Source organism: Danio rerio, chromosome 3 (genome assembly GCF_049306965.1).
Source record: "Danio rerio strain Tuebingen ecotype United States chromosome 3, GRCz12tu, whole genome shotgun sequence".
Taxonomy (NCBI): Eukaryota; Metazoa; Chordata; class Actinopteri; order Cypriniformes; family Danionidae; genus Danio; species Danio rerio.
In genome coordinates this window covers 15,606,386-15,626,868 of record NC_133178.1, presented here as the reverse complement: position 1 = coordinate 15,626,868, position 20,483 = coordinate 15,606,386, and the positions used below count along the sequence as shown (strand labels likewise).

The 20,483-nt window shown below is 35.1% G+C and overlaps 1 protein-coding gene across 3 annotated transcripts in view; it reads right to left on the bottom strand.

Annotated features, from left to right (window-relative positions):
* Positions 1-20,483, bottom strand: part of atp6v0a1a (ATPase H+ transporting V0 subunit a1a) — a 50,927-nt gene that overhangs the window by 20,417 nt on the left and 10,027 nt on the right. For all 3 annotated transcript variants that reach the window (XR_012397363.1, XM_005163798.5, NM_212672.1), the window contains 6 exon segments: positions 18,848-18,976; positions 16,948-17,030; positions 15,346-15,472; positions 15,115-15,197; positions 13,051-13,144; positions 3,797-4,009 (listed from right to left, as the gene is read on the bottom strand). Coding sequence is in view for 2 of the 3 variants with exons in the window: in XM_005163798.5 (XP_005163855.2) it covers positions 3,797-4,009; positions 13,051-13,144; positions 15,115-15,197; positions 15,346-15,472; positions 16,948-17,030; positions 18,848-18,976 (729 nt within the window). In the remaining variant the exon portion in view is untranslated.

The window sequence follows — 20,483 nt, the reverse complement described above, 5'->3', positions numbered from 1 at the left end:
AGGTGATCTCGGACTGATTGTTTTGGCGCGAATTCGAGCGCTATTTCTGGATTCACATATGCCAAACAAACCACGCTAACTGGGGAAACACACCAGCTTCCGAAACAAAATAGTAGGTGTGAAAGCACCCCAAGTCACAACTGACACCATTTTCTACTGGCTTATTACCTGCCTGTTAAGACATTAACTGTATATTAGAACATATAAAGTATGATCTTATTGTACATCCCTAATCCTACTCAATACCTAAACCCAACTACTACCTTACTAACTTTTAATAAGTAGCTATTTAGTAGTTTATCGAGCAAAAAGTCTTTGTTAATGGTTTGCTAATATTGTGAATTAAAAATAAAAAGTGTGAAAAAAACTTGGTGGTCTGCAAAATATGGTAGGTCATTTATGGGGAACTTTTTACTGTACAAATTACAGAAAAGGCAGATTCAAACTGGATTAAGCTCACAGACAACATCTGCAATTATCACAAATAACGAAAGGTCCTTAAGTAATACTAATCTCGTCCAAATAGGAATTGGCTGCCAAAAATTTATGATCAAAAAGGGCATTTTTGGTTTTCAGCTGAAAATTACGAGCCCAAGAAAGGTTATGCTGCGATGCAAGATCTGTAGTGTTCAGTGTGCAAGTTTCAGGCTCCCTCCAGCTGCAAACACTGCACAACAGACATAGAAAGTGCTGCATTATTAAACTCAATCACTTTAAAGTGCTATGCAAAGTTTGGTTTGTTGCATAATCGAACAAAAGCTAAAGAACAGTGGAAGTCAAGCTCAAAATAGCTAAATATTCTGTTCTGTGGATATTCCTTTCATGAATATGTATACTAATCTATGCATAAACTCTACAAAAAGAAATGCAAAGTCTACTCAAATATCATGCTGAAGGGACATTTCTATGCTATCTTGTTCCTGCTGCTTGCAATAGTGCTACTGTGTTGTCATGGCAACGCTAGTAAACTCATGCTTCTTGACTCATTACCTGTCAATGAAATGAGCTTATTTTAATTTTTAATCAGTATGATGTTAAAGTTATTGAGATAACTTTCAAATGCATTACAAAAAATTATGTAATTTAATAAAATAATAATTACTATAAAACAATTTTAGTTTTTCGGCCAAATGCATCCAGAATTTCCGGTTTTGGACCAAATTTTTAATTTTGGTGCATCCAGTGCATAATAGCTGAAATAGCTTTTTGCCTGTGCAGCACATTAAAAACTAAACAAGTGGACATATTAGATCAACTGTTCCATCCATTGTTCTCCATCAGCGCAGAAGTAATGGACAGAGCACATTTGTGGTGCTGTGGATCAGGATCGGGTTTCAGCTGCTCTTGACCACAGGAAAATTTCAAACTTTGATCTGAGGGCTCTCATGACTCAATGTAAAAGCATCTGGGCATTCCGTCCTAACACTCGCTCCCCTGTGTGCATGTGTGTCTGTGTGTGCTGGGATAATAAAGCTAAAGTCATGTTTACAAAGTGTGAGTCATCGTATGTGATGACAAGAACAAATAGGCTGCTCCTTAGAGACAACACGTGTGTGGTGCTAATATATGTGGTGTAACATATCAAATGTGAACTGGAATAAATGCAGCCCAAGAACAAGACACCTTAGTTCAGAGTATGCATAGGGGATTTAAAGCAATAGTTTACTCAAAAATGAACATTTCTTACTATTTACTCACCCTAAAGTGATCATTTGTTGAACAAAGAAAAGGGAATTCTGAAGAAAGCTGAAAGCTCATAACCATTGATTACCATAGTATTTGTTTTTTTTCTACTATGGCTGTCAATGGTTACAGGTGTCCAACATTCTTCAGTAGGGTTGTCATGAGACTGGAATTCGCTACCAATCGATACTGAGGTTTTTAAAAAGTCCATTTCCCGCTAACATTTGAGCGCTTAACAGAAATGACTGTGATTGGCCATGAGGGTCATTAGTTCACCGAACTCACTGCTGTTTACGCAGAGCACGTGAACAATGGCAAAGCAGCTGTGTTTAAGAATGTGCTCAACAGTGCTCAAATGTTAGCGGGAAATTAACGTTTTTAAAATTTCAGTATCAACTGGTGCTGAATTCCAGTATTATGACAACACTATTCTTTAGACCATCTTCTTTTGTGTTTAACCTCCTACACAATTCCGTGACGTCATTTACTTCTGAATTCTTTACATTTTAAAGGCCCGAACTGGCCCAATACCCTTATAAGTGGTTTCGTTCGCTCATAGATTATGGTAGAGACATTTTTATTTTTTCTTATGATTACTGACATGTGCAGGAACCACCTAAATTATTTACAGCAACCTAGACCAAACAGAACCTAAAAGGCACACTTTCAAATGTAAGTTTACAAAAAAAGTGCCTCTTTTTGGAGGAATTTATTATAACCGACAACATATACAATTATTTTAGGGCGTACTCACACTATGCTATCCGAACCGTGCCCAGGCCCATTTCTCAGATCGTTTGAGAAGTGTGAGTGCTCTGAATCGGGCTCAGGCATGGTTCACTTGGCCGGCTCATGAATAGTTGGAAGAGGTGTGCCAGGGCATGGTTCACTTGGGCTTTGGCACGTTACCCTTGTAGTGTGAGTGCAAAATGCGCCTGAGTCCGAAACTAAAGATGAGACGTAAATTATAAGGGACTGTTTTTTATGTGTTTATTAAGCATTCTTACCGTTCAATGAATGAAAACCGTCGTAGACTATTAAAGACGTAAACCCCTCACTTAACAACAGCTGCACCTTCAGCAAACCTCCTAATTCCTGCAGCACGAGGACTTGATGACTGTTTATGAGCGTCAAAAGTGGCTGATTTGTTCGGCGAAATTTTTGACTGCGTTTCAATGCATCCTAAACGACTAAACAATATAACTAAAGAAATCTCCACTGTGTTGAGCGAGAGCGCTTCTTACTGCTCAGGTGCGAATGCAATGTGAGTGCGTGCCATTGGGGGAGATGGGAGGGGAAACAAGCGTGCTTCGGCCCGGTTCAAGGTAACTATACATAGTGTGAGTACACCCTTAATCACTTTCAGTAGTGTTTCATCAAAATTGAAAGGTTTTTCTTTAAAATGATACCAAACTTTTGCAGTTCCACCTCTGCATGTGGATTTGGGATGCTTTGAATTTGGGTAGGCAAAATCCATGCGGAAACCCCAAAACAACACTTCACTTTAAGAGGTTAAAAGAACATAAAGACTCAAACCGGTTTGAAACAAGTTAAAACTTAAGGGGGGAACTATTCCTTTAAGTACTCTCTTTGTACTCTCTCTGTTCTTTCTCTTTCAACAGGACAAATAGGTCAAAAAGAATTAGCGAAAAAGACCTTTCCTCTAATATCTAGCAATGGAAAGTGGTTTAAAGCTGCAGCATAAACTAAAGGCAACTTATTAAAAAAATCTATATTATTACTTTAATTAGTCTTAATACTTATTTAATTTATTTTCTTTAAATACACATACAGTCTAGAGTTCAAATGACAAGATTACAGGATAACCAAAATATTTAAGATATGGATGTGAGATTAGATTCTACACTTTAATGACAGTTAATGTCTTCCTACTGCAATAGAAATTCAATTAATTTATCAATGATGTGGTCATTATACAGTATATGCAATTATACTAACAGAAAGTTTCGCTGGTGATTTGAATTTCTTGAATCAGTCTACTGCTATAAGGATGAGCAGTCTGTAGAACATGAGACTGGCTACATATTATAAGTAGTTTTATAGAAACATCAAACTAAATGTATGTGTGTGTAGTAGATGTGTATCTCCTCACCGTGCCACGACGGAGTGCAAACTGAATGGAGTCTAGATCGGACACAGGGCACCAGATCTCAGCGATCAGACACTTCTGGGTGACATCAATGTTGCAGAGGTTGAGTGTGTGATAAATGGCTTTCATCTTGCGGACCTTGATGAACCACACTCGGACAGTTTTGGCAGCTGCCTGCAAAACACGCTGCCTGTGATCCTCTGTCTGGTTCAGCACCTGGAAGTAGAGCAGAAATGTGAGATCAATGGACAATGGTGATACAGTAACATTATTAGAAATGAATATTCTCAGGAATTAGTTAGTTAAACCTGACTGTATCCTTAAAATGTTTGTGCCCGAAGCACATTATCAGTAGTTGGCCAAAACTGAGGGTCTTTCTGGCTAGTTTTTGTGGCATAATACACACATTGGCATACTGAATTGGCCTTTGAAGATGCAGTATAGTAGAGAGAAATCACACTGATTGGCCATTTAATGTAACCTCTTTGACCTCAGGATTTTTAATACGTCAATATTTTCATAACATGATCAATGTCTTATCTGCATATCCTAGTTTCAGTTTCTGTTTTTTAATGAGAAAAAACACGTTTTTAGTGTGAATGCAAGTTTGCAACCCCCTGCAGTCCGTGGTCAAGAACAGCATTTTGGCCATGATGCAGCCAACATATGAACTGTTTTTATAATTGAAATTATATTTATGATTGGCTTTGTGTTTCAATGGGTGCTCAACCCAGAACTTAAAAGCATAATTCGAGTGTAACAATGTAAAATTGTAAAAAAATAAATAAATAACTCATTTTACATTTTAACCAATTTAAGCTTATTATACTTAACAAAAACGAACAAAAAACAAAAAACTAGAATTGAAAATCATTTTCGTTAACTAAAATAAAAGTAAAAACAAGAGTTTTTTTTTAAACTAGAACTAACTGAAAGTGTAATGTGTACATACAAAACTAACTAAAACTAACTAGAATTATAGCAGAAATGTCCTTCGTTATCATATTTGTAAATATATTAAATTCATAAGCATTCTGTAAGCCTTTCAGAAGTAAATCTATTAACTTCACGCTGCCAAGTGTTTGACCGTACGACACCCCAGAGTCTGTATTCCTGATGCCATTGGCCAGATCAATCAAATCATCCTCACTGTTGCTCCTGGACAAAACAATAAGTGGACATGACAGCAGCACGATAATAGCATTAAATAAGACCCAAGCAGACACTTAAAAGTAATAATTTAACACATTTGTACCCAATAATGGGTTTTATTTCTGTAATAGTGATCCTGATCGTGAACAAATCCTTCTTTTTAACCAAATCTTCCAAGTGAACCAGTTGAACTAATTCACCAAATAGAACTGAATCATTTTAAATGATTCTAAACATGTTTTATTTAAGGCTGCTATCTTGTGTGCTATTGATTTTAAGTTTGAGGATGGGTAGATGCTTGTGTTCTTGTGTCAAAAAAATGTAGCCTATCTTTGGTTGAGTTTTTTTTATATAGTATTTATTCTGATGATATTGAATTCTGCACCTAGCAAATATCCTAATTTACTCAAAAACCACAAACAAAAAACTTAAACCCAAACTTATAAAAACTAAACTAAAACTAAGCAATTACAAAATATAAAAACTAATAAAAACTAGTACATCTCCGCCTAAAACTAGCTTAAACTAACTGAACTTGAAAACAAAATGTCAAAACGAAATAAAAAAAACTAAAACTAATGAAAAATCCAAAACAATTATAACCTTAAACCAAACTAAAGTGCCCTAAAACCCTTCACTCACATACGAGTCTGAACTGACATAAATATGAATGAGTTATTAAAAGTGTACAAGCATACAGGAGTGTCTGGTTCATTCAAAAAGGGACCAAATAATAGCAGTTTGTGCAGTGTTTTGTGCACAGAATGAGTTCCGTAGTATTTATCCATGCAACATCATCTCAATTTAGTCACAGGTGACAGCTTTGGCATGAACAGGATAATTAAAGATCCACATGTTGGCTGCGAATCCCAAACCCCAGTTGTGTGAACGTAGCCTGTGGGTTTTCTATTTAAGTCAGGTGAATTTCTCAATCATTCAGGAGTGGCCAGGGATGAGCGCCAGCATCTGCCTGGCATGTTACAGACAGATAGAGTGGCAACATTAACTTCCAAGTGTGCATTCTCACACACATGGGCAGGACACACATAGTCGCCACCTCTGAAATCAGACACACTCGCCCACGCTAGAATATCCCACATGCTCGCCCACGCTGGAAATACACAGAAGCTCATCCACGCTGACAAATCAGCCAAACTCGCCTGCTCGAGGATTTATGTAATCCTCACTTGGTCAAACAGCAACCAGAAAACACAAACAAGCAATGTGTATTGAACTAAAAGACACCAGTTGTTTCTAAAAGCTAGGAGGAGCACAGGGACATTAACAATTCAGGGCTGACAGCCTCACACACACGCATAGTGATCATTCTCTCTCACTTCAGGGACAAACAGGCCCGCTAATAGCTGGAGGTGAGTCAGTGATGAGGAACTCGAGTGTGCACTTCGTCCCGGCCCTGTCAGCACTCTTGCACTTGGATGGGTTCCTTCTTAGCTTTTGAATAGCAAATGGATATGTATGGCAGATTTCTGAACGTGTGGGTTGAGAAGGAATCAGCAAATAAGTGTGGCAAACATAGAGAGCAAACTCCCTCGTGAAGTGGGTATGAGCTCGTTCACTATGAAGACAGCTGCTATGAATCATTTCTGAATGAAAGGCAGTATGGAGGACACTGTAAAACCCAAAATGTTAAGATAACTCAAACCATTTGAGGAAACCAATTGAAACGAACCATTTAAGTTCAAAAACAAATGCTGTGTGTGCTAAATGCTGTGAACTTAATCCATTTGAGTAAATGAAGCAATTTGAGCACAGTTAACCCTGATAAATGAAGAGAACTCAAACCAACTGAATACTGTACAGCCCAATGAGTTACGGCAACTCAAACCGTTAGAGAAAACCGATTGGTCACAAGCCATTTGAGTTAAACTAATCTATACGAGTACTGTAACCTTACTCCATTTAAGTTGAAGTAATGAGGTATTTAATTAACTCATTACCTTCAACACTTACTTCAAAACTCTTTTCAAATGAGTAGAATTAACTTTGTCAATTCTGAGTTAGGTACACTCATTTCATTTGATAAAGTTGACTGTTGGGTTTTACAGTTTATGATTTCTGTAATGTAGAAAATGAGGACGGAAATGTAGAATCTGGTAATTATTCAGAATGGCAGCTATTTTATTATTCAACATTTTTATTTGGTATTTTCCACACTACAACACTGAAGCTTATAGAATTTGGCAAATTTTGGATTAGCAAATTAAATCAGGATAGTATACCTATGATAGTATTATAGTATAATAAAGTATGATATATAACTATATCTTACCAAGTAGCCCTGTTTGATTAAGGAAAAAATTATAACCATGATTATTTTGGTCAATATTGTAATCGTGATTTTTAATCATGTAGTTAACTCAAAATTAACTCATCCTTGAAAACTCACTACTTTACACTGGCCTATTTGTGAGGTGTGCATTCTTGGTTTGTTTTATGTTTCTAGATATTTTAATGTTTTATCAATTTTGAATGTTTTAGCAATTGTGAATGTTTTATCTTGAATGATTCAATTTTACTGTTATACTAAACTGTTTTATATCTGTATGTTTTTTGTAAAGCGCTTTGAGAATAGGCATGGGCCAGTTTAAGACTCTGACAGTATGATAACCTTAGATAAAAATCACTGTTTCACGGTATTGTGATTACTGCTCTAAAATATATTCTTTTTAAATGTAACAAAAACTTTTTTCCCCTTTGAACACAGTATATTTTATTTTGAGAAACATTTAAAATATTTTGGAACAGTAAACATGTCAGGCTAAATGAATTATTGACTTCTGCTGTCTTTATTTGTTTCAAAACTCCCCTTTTTTCTGCTAGAGATACTGTTGTCCTAAAAAAAGGTAAATAAAAAAAATTCTACACATACTTTAGGAACGGTATTGCAGAAGGTTTTGACGGCTTTAAAACCATGACTTTTCCAAACCGCGGTATACCTTGAAAACAGTTATCGTCCCATGCCTATTTGAGAACTAAGTTTTAAAGGCGCTATATAAGAAAAAAATTATTATTATTATTAATATTATTATTATTATTAAGGATTATGATTGGGCTATTTGCCTGAATTTCCATCTTTATTAAGTTCTCTTTTGCACTTGTCAAAACATTATAAATCAAATACACTTCAATAAATCAAGCACGTTCCATGCTGAAAAAGTGACACGAAATGATTTTACTGATTAAGACATGAAAATTGGGCTTTGCAGAAGAAAAATGCTTACTATTGGAAAGGGGGTGGGTTATGGCGCAATAATTGTTTTATTTTGATAATTGTCTTTTTCAGAATCGTTGGAGGCCAAATCAAAAATGAATTTCAATTAATTGCACATCCCTTATATAAAGTTTTTTTTTTTTTTCCAAAATGTATTTATTTGCATTAGTTTGAACATTAGAACTAAAACATGAAGCATTACACTTATTCTGGAACATCAGGAATCAAAATAAAGATATAGATTAACAATTTTTGTACATTGCACTTCTTACATTTACAATGTGTTATTTTGTATTTTGATGGCTAAATCAAGTTCGTTAATTGTTCTGCTGGAACACAAGATATCTAAATAACATGCCCAAAAGTGTTTGACAGCTTAATATAGAGAACATCTGACTCAATCTCTTCACAACAAAACTGTAAGCGTTAAAGTTTGATTTTATTATTAATTGTAATTTTACTTTAAAAATAAATTAAAAAAATAAACATTTAAAAAAATAGACATAGAAATAAATGTTTAGATGTAAACATATTTTAACAATTAAACCGTAATAAATGTAAACTGCAAAACAACTTTTTTCTACATCCAATTTCCATATACTGACATGTTTTAGGTAGCTCAACTAAAAAAGAATTTAATTGGGTATATGCAGAGCTAGTGTTTCTTCCCATAGTGATAAACTTCCACTTAATGTGACTTTTTCAATTTTATATGGTTCTTTTTACAGCATTGATGTTGTACTGTAATTAAAATATAATCAGTTAAATAGATTTCAGCATTCATTTAGTTGTTGAAGCGTAAACCGAGATGAGAAGCCATTTACACACACGCGCCCGTCAGGATCAGCAGGGTAGCGCAGAAATGCCATTGAGAATACTGCAATAAATACATTAAAATATTTTAAAGACATGGCGCGGAAAATTTTTATTTAATGCAGTGCTTCTTGTACATTTTGAGACCCACTTTATAGCGTATATCATTTAGGCAGTGAAGATTTTGTAACAGCATACGGTTCACCGGAAGCGTTTGACCCAGGTTACGACAAATTATAAGTCCATCTGCATGCTTTTGCATATACGTTGTCAAAGTTAACAATCAATGCAGAATTTCATGCAGATGAAAACAAGAAAAATGACATGACTTTTGAAACTCGTACATGCCACTGTACAATCTTTGAATAAATCAAACTTGAGAACTAAAGGAGCAGTGAACTGTCCAGCCATGTGTAGAACCATTCAGACTGTGCGTGCATCTGTGTGGGCAGGAAGGCATGGGTAATATGTAAATGTGCGAGGACACACTAACCCAAAGTTTTCCTTCCCTAATAAGGCACGGTGATATTCTCTTATAGACCCAGATATGTAACACTCTCCTTCAGTCCCCCATTATGCCTAGTAGAAGCCCTAATGACTAACCGAGGGAGATTCCTTCAGCTGTACAGACAGACAGACAGACAGAGAGTGACTCTGAGTTAATATAGCCAAGTAGTCTATTCTGTACAATAAACCTGAACTTTTCTATTGACCAATATGGAGTAAATGTCAGAGTTACGTCACTTGCAGCTGTGCATGAATACAGGTTGCAGAAATACACTGGTAACAAGTGGAGGGAAACTTTTAAAATCAATGCCTTTGATGATAAAAAAAATAAATAAAAACGCAAACAATTTTGATCGCGTATTGTCATCAAAGTCGACATTTAAATCTGAACTTAGATGTTTAACAGTAGTACTCCTGGAATTCTGGTACTGCATGAATGCCCACAGCAATCATTCTGACTGAATTCTAGACTGTATACTGAATGCCAATTTTGTCAGGTTTACATTTGATGCTCCTATTGATGAAGAATGATGCTTTAAATGTCTATTGTTATACATTATTTGTAATGTTTAATTGTGTAAAAGCCGCTGCCTTGGAAAATGGGAATGGTAATTGAATTTTTTAATCAAAGGCTTTAAATTGTAAATGCAAACAATCATGGATTGAAGCAATTAAATTTGTTTATAAAATAATCTTAATTTCTCATTTAATTTTAATAGGCTACAATATGAATTTTTGATTATACAACGCACAACAAAAATCTTCTGAATGTAAAGTTGTCTACACTGAAAAAAATAATTCATTGGATTTATTATTTTTTTTAAATAAGTGGTTGCAAACAATTTATATGGGCTAACTTTAAACAAACAAATTAAGTTGAACATTGCTCAATTTTATTTGTTTGTTTAAATTCAGCCCATATAATTTTTTTTTTTGCAGCCACTCACCTTCAATTTTTTTGTAAATACAAGACTGCTGTCAGATATAATCATTGTCAATTTAACCATACATGGCCATTCAAGGTATAATTTACAAATCTGAAATTATTAAAATAACGTTAAAACAAATAACACATTTGTAAAATTTAAATGAAACCACTTAAAAATGTACAAAAAAACAAAAACAGATCATATTATATTCAGTGCTAAACAGGCATGTTAAGTGGATGAAAATGGTTATTACTATACTTTTAAAGCATGAAACAATAGTTTGTTTTATATAAACAAAAGGTCTGTATAATTGCATATGCTGAATGGCATTTTTGTCAGGTCTACACTTGAAGCTCCTGCTGATATTTAAGAATGAAGCTTTAAATGTCTGTTTGTAGTCTTTTGTAATATTTAACTGTGTTAGAGCTACCACTGTAGGAAATGAGAGAGCAATGCTTTTTCCCAATCGAAGGCTTTGAAATTGTAAATGCCAACAATAATAGATTGATCAAAAGAATTTGTTGGTAAAAACATCTAATTTCTCATTTTATTTCAATAGGCTACAGTATGACCTTTGGACTTTGGGCTGGACACCTTTACGGCACTCGCATACATTAAAATAAGTACAGGCCACAATTGAACATGGAGGATGGTCTCTGAATGGCACTCTTCAAAATTAAATGGTGAATACATTTAGGCCAATTGTTCTGTGTGTGCTGTTGTTTGCAAGGTTTATATATTTATAATCACCTCAGTAGATATTGGAGGTCGTGGGCTCAAAAGTTTGGGAACCCCTGTTATATACATCTATTACTATTAACATTTTATATAACATGTAATTATTTTACTTTACAATTCTGGCTTTTCCCTCTCCTAAATCCAGTAATTCTCAAATAAGTCTTGAAGTTTATTTTGATCTTAATGGAAAGAGTAAAAAATAAATACAGAGGAGAAAAAAAAAAAAAACACACAGCTGTGCAGTCTAATTCAGTTATTTTCGAAGTAATGTACAGCGGTCTGACATACAGGGGGCGCCACTGTATGTCAGAGAGGGTAAAAAGAATGATAAATGTAGCAAGTAAAACCTTTTAAATAAATAAATACAATTAAAAATGTAAATGCATGTAAACAATGTATGTAAACATACACAAATTCTCAATCACGATGACTGCATGACTAGACTTACTTGTTTTTAACAACACTTGCAGGATTTGTTTTACGAATAAACTTCATGTGCTCAAATAACAAGTAAATCTTTATGCTTTATTTTTTTTTCTTTATTAATTTATTATTATTATTAATTTATTATTTTTTTTTTGCCAAAGGGAGGCATACCTACTGTAATTTATTTAACTATGTATTTAGCTTGAACAAACTCTCCCTTGCTTGACTCCAGTATATCACTGAGGTTTAAACTCAATTCTCCTATGATTCCATTACACCACTTAGCTGCACTTTATGAAGTGAACAAGATCAATTGATGTCCTGTCACATCATATCCACTCATATCACTTGTATTCATCTTATTATATAATCCCTGATGTAGCAATAATCATCGTTATCACATCAACTATTCAAAATGGCTCATAATCAGGTTAAGGCTGTTCATTCACATAGCTCTCAGGACAAAAGAGATGAGAGATGCACACTGTGACAAGGACATACAGAGTTTGTTTAAACCATAAACAGGTGCCATTATGCTGATCCTTATATCATTATTACAGCAAATATACCAGGTATTGACAATACTCTCTGAACAAGCAGATGCTTTCATTGTTGTTTGTTAAAATGAGTGCAAACACTCAGTCCAACATGTTCAGGACAGACCTGAATTCGCTAAGTTAGATAAGATCAAGTCTGGACTGGTTTATAAGAGTTAACTCTGATACTAAAGACATAAAAAAAACCTTGGAAAGAGAAATCCATTTTTTGAGAAATAAATAAAGGCGATATCAACTTTGTTCATAAACCTTTGTTTATTTATTTATTACATATTTATTGTCACATCAGCAACTTATGGCTATTTCGTGGCCAAATGGATATACATTAAAATATTACATGATAAAAAACTAATTCGTATTACACTAAAAAAGTTACTTATAAAGTAAAAATGTATAAAACAGAAATCGATAGAATTCATAGAATTCACACAAAAATTATTTAAAGTTATATATGATTTTTCAGCTCTATTTTTGATTAAAAAAAATATAAACTCTTCCAGGTAGTACATTTTTAAAAATGTCTATCAAAGTACTCTTCTTATAAAAATGTTGTCTAATGGAATTTAAACTTCTGCATTCCAACAAAATATGTTTCCATAAACCTTTGTCAGATAATGTGTGTACAGGTTTAGCTATACATATGAGAGCTCAGTTGTTATAACTTATACAGTGAGATATCAAAACAACCAACTACTAGAACATTTTACTGCTCCTAGTTGTTTTATTAACATGTTTTTATTAGTATCTAATGGCATTTGTTTTTGTGAGGGTTGGATTTATGGGTAAGGGCTTAGACATATATAGTGTCATATTAACCTAATATATAAAAACAATGGAAGTCTATGAAATGTCCTCACGAAGAAAGGAAAACAACTGTGTGTTGTGTGTTTTAATATGTCTTACCATCTGAAGATCATCAATACGAGTGTTAACTCCGGCTGCCATTTCTTTCCTCTCTTGAGGGGTCTCGGGACAGGGGTATAGAGATGCCCGAAACCTATCATAAACACATTAGCAAATTAAAACTTTGTAGTGATTGTGTAGAGTACAGATAGTATGAGTAAATACTACATTAACAGATTATGTGGATATGAAATATTTCTCACTTTTATGAATGTTATTTACACCACCGTTCAAATGCTTGTTTTTTTTTATTATGGTTAACTTTTATTCAAAAACTATTCAATTGATCAAAAGTAGCAAGTCATGATGTTTTAAAAGATTTCTATTTAATATAACTGATCCTCATTGGAAGAATCAATCGATCAAGAACAAAATGAGTAAAAAAATAATGGTTGATTAGTTAATGTTATAGAATGTATTTACTAACATAAACGAAGTATAAACGATCGTACTGTATAGATCAGGGTTTTTCAAAGTCTAAGACAGTGGGCCTCCCTTTTGACACAACTTATCCATTGGCGCCCCCCTCCTCCCAAACACGCGCGCGCGCGCGCGCACGCACGCACGCACGCACACACACACACACACACACACACACACACACACACACACACACACACACACACACACACACACACACACACACACACACACACACACACACACACACACACACACACACACACACACACACACACACTATATATAAAGACACAGACAGATGTCAGACTGTTAACTCACTTTTATCATCATTTGCATGAACGTGCAATTATTTACAGAGTAATAACAAGTATTTTAATATAACGTTTTTAAAACAGATCCAAGAACTGTCCATCCCAGTCAAAACAGTCGAAGTTTAGCGGGTCTCATGCTGTCATTAGCCAAAATATCTTGACAAACCACACATAAAGGTCGTGGTTCATCAGCTGGTCCTGTCCACGTAAATCCTAAACTCAAATACTGATCATCATATCGTCGTCTTTTGGGTTTAAGCCCTGAACTTGAAGGCTTTTGTGGCGAGGGGGCGTGGCCGAGAGCCGTGGGAACGGAGTGAGGCCACCGCGTAAGTGGATACACCTGCGGTGCGCACCTGCCTCGGAGCTCTGGATCATAAAAGGAAGAACGAGGGCAGAGGAAGCCGAGAGAGGACCGGGCCGGACATATTTTACTTTTGCTTTCAGTGTGACGGCAGTCTCCGTGAGGAGCTGCCGTCCGTTTGTTTTGGTTTAGACGGCAGCCTCTGTGAGGAGCTGCCGTCACTGTTATTAATAAATCATTTTAAAACTGCGTCGGTTCTCCGCCTCCTTCCTCCTGTCGGCCAAAGGGCCGTGAACTTCATTACAGCTTTGAAATGAAACCGACCCATTGTATTAGCAGGCATATACCTGTATTGGCGGGCTTGCCAAACAGAAGCGAATTCACAGCTATATGGCCTTCTGGGTAAAAAAGGTTTTCTTATATTTGACGTATTATTTTTTTTTTTGCTTTGTTTAATTAAAATGTTTAAATAAAATAAAAAATACATATAATAATAAACTTAATAATTCTATTTTTATTATATTATATTTTTTCCCGCGCCTCCCCTGACATGCTCTGGCGCCCCCCAGGGGAGGCGCGCCTCACACTTTGAAAACCCCTGGTATAGAGCATTTAGTAATCATAGATCAACATTTACTAATGCATTATTAAAATCCCAAATCATGCTTGTTAACATTAGTTAATGTGATCAAAATAAAAAAACTTTATTGGTATTTCCTAATGTTAACCCAGATAAATGAATGCTGTAATAAATGTAAGTTCGATGTTTGTTCATGTCATTAAATACTTTAAAGGACCATTATTTTAAAGTCTCACTGAAATGTTTTCCTGAACAAAAATGAAAGCATTAAAGAGATTTCTAAAGGATCTTGTGACACTGAAAACTGCAGACAAGAAAAAAAGAGAAAAGCAATTAAAAAATGGCCTAAAATATTTTAGTCCACAAAATCAGTATGATTTAAAACAGGTTTTGGTTTTGTTGACTGTATTGAGACTTAGTTTTGGCAGTGATGCCTAATGCCCTACCCTTCACAAATCTTCTTGACTCTGTTCTTCAGCTGGTCTCCCTGGAAGAAAATGATGAACACTGACTTGTGCACATTGTCTCCCTGAAAATAAAGAGAAGTTGCATTAAAAAAAGTGTTCGTATAACTATTAAACCCAGATATTAAGTTCATGAAATAAGTGATACTTTTTTTAATACTAAAAGGTTATTTAAAGGTTAATTTATTCCTTATTTCATATCAGTGTTCTTACGGTAGCGGGGTCTTCGAGTGGGTCTTCAATATCTGCTTGGCGCAGGAACACATTTCCACGGCAAACTCTCCACAGCATCCTCTCAAAAGTGGGGATCCTTTCTCTGCCTATCACCCCCGCAACAAACCTGCAACCAGTTAGGTCATGTTAAAAACATTTGAACATTCTTTAAATTTTCTTTTCCTAACTCTCTTCGTGGTGTTTTCCTATCATTGAGTGCTGTGAATGGAAAAAGTTTGTTTTATGTTAAGTATTAAAGGCACACAAACATTATTGATCAAAAAAATCAATGGCAAACCCACCGGCTGAATTAGCTGTAGTTACATAAGAACGTGTGCTACAAGCTGCTTTATTATCTCCATCTTACTAGCACAAACCTATTATATTGTACTGTGATTTTTTTACACATCAACCCAGAATGACTTGACCACATGACTACTATCTAAACCGTATTTATTATTCACATATGCTTAAAGTATAAGCATTTAAAAGATCAGATCCTGATCTTTCTGTTGCATAAAGGCAAATCAGAAAATCTCTTTTAATGCGTTTTATCCAAGCATACGCACACAGTATTTAAAAATTGAAGCAAGCATGTTTCAGTAATAGTGAACTGTCTCTTTAAAAGATTAAGCTTGTGAGGATTTGAAAACTCTCTGAAAGTATTTCAGACAAAGGCGTTCAGGCTACACTGTAATAACCAGAGCCAAGCATGAAGAATCCACTTTTTCAGTCCAATAAAAACTAGGAATGCACCGAAATAACAATTCTGCGATGAAACCAAAAATTCTGGATGCACTCATCCAAAAACTGAAAACGCTTTGTAATTATTATTTATTATTATATTAAATAATATTAATATAAAGCAATTTTGTAAACCTTTTTAAGTTAAACACAGTAACTTAAATTATACTGATTTAAAAAAACAGCCTATTTTATTGACTAAAATTTCATTGACAGTGAATGAGTGGAGAGGAATCATTTTATCAGGATACCATGAAAGCACAGTAGCACTACAGCAAGCTGCAGGAACAAGTATACTACATAGAAATGTCCTTTATTATGTATTATTTGAAAGAACTTTGCTTTTCTAGTGAGAATGTGCAGTTCATGCATAGATACATATATGGATAGATGAGAAGATTATACAATGATCAGTATTCAGCTATTTTATACTTTGCCTGCAAAAAGTGTGTGCATACTAGTCAACAGTGTGCTCCACTTCTCTTGCACTTTGGTTAGCAGAGAAACAAACTGCCCTTGGAAAAAGCAAGCCATTGAAATGAATGGGTTTCATAGCACACTGCAGTGCTTTCTACTTACCCTACAGTAGTTACAAAAAAAGACACAGCTACAACTTATGCATTACTAAATAGTTGTGCTTCTCCATTGAACTTAGTTTAAATCTAACTCTATAATCCAGTTAAATATTTATAGGATTTAGGAGGTGTTAAATGATACAGACATAAATGCTCAGAGAACAGCAATATTTATTTCTTCTCTATTGTTGTTCTTGGCTATAATGGTTGGACATATTTGTACAAAAAATTGAACAGTTTTTGTGTACACATGGGCTAAGCACAGAAACCAATGGCAGCTCACCCAAGCCTGAGAGGAGCGGCCCGTCCAACTTCATTCGGGTCCAGTAGAGTTGATGACTCTTCCAAAAGTGAAGGATCTTCCATCTAAAAAGGAGGAACGAGAACCTTTGATTAACTTCTTCCTATCTTACTGTAGAAACAATCTGATTTAGATTTTTCATCCAAGCATTGGTAATGTTTTATTAAGGAAATGGTCAGGAAACAAATAAAATACCGAGAGAAAGTAGATTTAGGTGGCCACAAGCTGTTAAAGTAAACTAGCAGTAAAGTTGTTAGATACAGTAATTATTTAAGAGATATTTTCCCCAAATTCTGTCATTATTTACTTATCCTCCACTCGTCATGATCCTTCTTTTCTCTTTCGAATAAAAGTTATTAATTATTGGAAACCTGTAACCATTGACCTCCATAGTATTTGTTTTTCCTAATTATGGAAGTCAATGGTTACACATTCTGAACATTTTTCCAAATTTCTTCTTTTTGTGTTTAACACAAGTCATAACCAAATAGAACAACTTGAGGGAGAGTAAATATTAAGTTAATTATCATTTTGAGATGAGCTATCCCTTTATTCTATTAAGAGTAGTTTTATATAATTAATAAATATGAATAACAATAAAAGCAGAGTTTTATTTTGTGTAAGTTTTATTAGATAAAAATCACAAAAATTAATCAAAGTAACTCGATATACACTTTTTAGAGGGATAACTAACCGTGAAATGCCTAACTGGAAGACATGAGGAAAGGAGGACGTGTTTAGTCCTTCCAGTGTGTATTTTGTATTTTATTTGTTTAGATTTTAACCATTAAGCCCCACCACCCTCACACCGCCCACCACCAGTCTCCGCGAGAGCCTAAATTTGTGTGAGTGTGAAGTGAATGATTACAAGACAGCTAACAACTTAACTGCTTATTCTCAACTGATCCTTTACAACTTAAAAGAAATGCATCACAATAAAAAGTTAAAGTTCAGATTACTGTTAAGGAAGCACAGGTCAGAGATCTCCGACAGGCTGAAAAACAGAAAAGAAACACCCTGGGAGAAGCCAATTATTATGGGCACCAGAGGTTGCCGTTTTTGTTCCTTGGTCTTTTTACAATTTTAAGAAACGTGTGAATAATATGGAGTCGAACACCTTGCTGAACTGGTCTCGGGAAGGGCCCTGTGACATCATCATCATCATCAACGGCTGAGATGTGACCGGGAATTCAGAGAATGGCCTGTCAATCTGTCAGACACGCATCTGTCTTTGTCATCATCGTGAACATTATCAAAGACATGGCAAAAACATTTGTTTTGGTTCCTCTGCTTGCGTTTCTTCCTTTCACTATTGAATGGTGTTCGTTATTCAGATTATGTATTGTGTTTTATTACTACCACATAATAACATTTCTGAGTAAAGGTCATTTTACACGGTAAAGGGGAACAGTGAGTTCCCAGTTGGCTTTAAATGAAAGAAAACAAAGTTTCAGAATGAAAGGCGACTCAAAAAGTGGCTCTACAGCAAGCTTGATCTCAAAACTACAGTATCTTACAACCTACAGCTAGCTATTACTATTTTGAGGTTATTTTATTCACAACCAATTAAACTGTAGTCAGCTTTTTTGTGGTCAAACAACAACACTGAGAGGTTAATTTAGCCATTACTAAACACAAAAAACAATGTTATAATAACTGCCTCAGTGCTTGCAACATATGTGTTCCTCAAGCTGATGCAACAGCAGGTATCACTGTGGTTGCACTGACACATTTCACACCACCTCCCCAAAATTTCAGCGCATGACAGAAAGTGCGAGATCACAAGCGAGCTTGCAAATTGACGTGTGCCGTGTAAAATGCCTCCGAGACCACAGGAAACTCTACAGGCTAAAGGCTTTGTAAGAGATAAGCCATTGCAGACCTCATCAAAGAACTGCTGCGTTCGTCGGAGGATGTGCTTGAGCTCAGTCAACTCGAGAAAATTCTTCTTCAGGGCTTCCTGGTTGGTGTTGATCTCCTTCAGCTCGTTCTCCAGTTTTTCAAAGGTGGCCTACAAAAGATCAATCAGACATTTGAGGATGAACACAATGTAAATATGTACAAACATTTTGTTCAGTGGAAATTTTTTAATGTTTTTAAATAAATACATTTAATTTGAACATTTGAAATTGCTTAAGCAACATTTATTTGTATAACTTATGTTCAAAAAGAGTTATGCTGCTTAATATTTTCCTTCTGGCCTATTTTTTTTTGGTATGCTTCTGAGAACTACAAAGTCCAAAGGAACAGCAATTACATACACTATAAGTCAATGTTTAAACGTATTGAACTACTCAAAAATTGTTCTGTATTTAATTAATGTTTTTAGCACTATGCTCATCACAATAGATTACTGAATCTGCTTTCACAATGGAGAACACAGGCAGGACTGCATTGGAATTTAACAAAAGAAACCCACACAATTAGGATTCCAACCTTTATATTAGAGATTTGTAAAAAATAAAAATAAATAAATAAAAACATTCATTCATTCATTCATTTTCTTTTCGGCTTAGTCCCTTTATCAATCTGGGGTCACCACAGAGGAATGAACCGCCAACTTATCCAGCACATGTTTTTACGCAGCGCATGCCCTTCCAGCTGCAACCCAGTACTGGGAAACAAAAATAAAAACAAATCATTAATAATAATTAAAAATATATTTAGTTTATTTTTGTGATGATACCTTGGCTTGCAAGGGTAACCATTATGAGACTAAAACTACCAGTAATTTGCGACAGGGCCCTGTATACTAAACATTTATCAAATGATTTGTTTAATAGGCTGATTCATTTTTTGCATCACTGGATTATTGACCCAAATAATTAATTTAGGGACATAAAACCATAGTGTTGCTCTGAGATGCATAAAACGATGTGTTTATTTGGCGCTAATAATATCTACAAAACGGAGGAAAAAACAGCCAATATCTTGACTAAAAATTTAATCACATTTGTTATATTATATACACTCACAGGCCACTTTATTAGGTACACCTGTTTAACTGCACGTTAACGCAAATTTCTTAACAACCAATCACATGGCAGCAGCTCAATGCATTTAGGAATGTAGACACGATCAAGATGGGAAGAAAGGTAATTTAAGTGACTTTAAATGTGGCATGGTTGTTGGTGCCAGACGGGCTGGTCAGAGTATTTCAGAAACTGCTGTTCTACTGGGATTTTCACTCCTGTCAGCTAAGAACAGGAAACTGGGGTTACAATTCGCACAGGCTCACCAAAATTGAACAATAGAAGATTGTAAAACTGTTGCCTGGTCTAATGAGTCTCGATTTAGGGTCAGAATTTGGCGTCAACAACATATAAGCATGGATCCACCCTGCCTTGTTTAAACGGTTCATTCCAGTGGTGGTGGTGTAATGGTATGGAGGATATTTTCTTGGCACATTTTGGGCCCATAAGTACTAATTGAGCACAGTCCATGTCCATCCCTTTATTACCAAAGTGTACCCATCTTCTGATGGCTACTTCCAGCAGCATAACGTGCCATGTCATAAA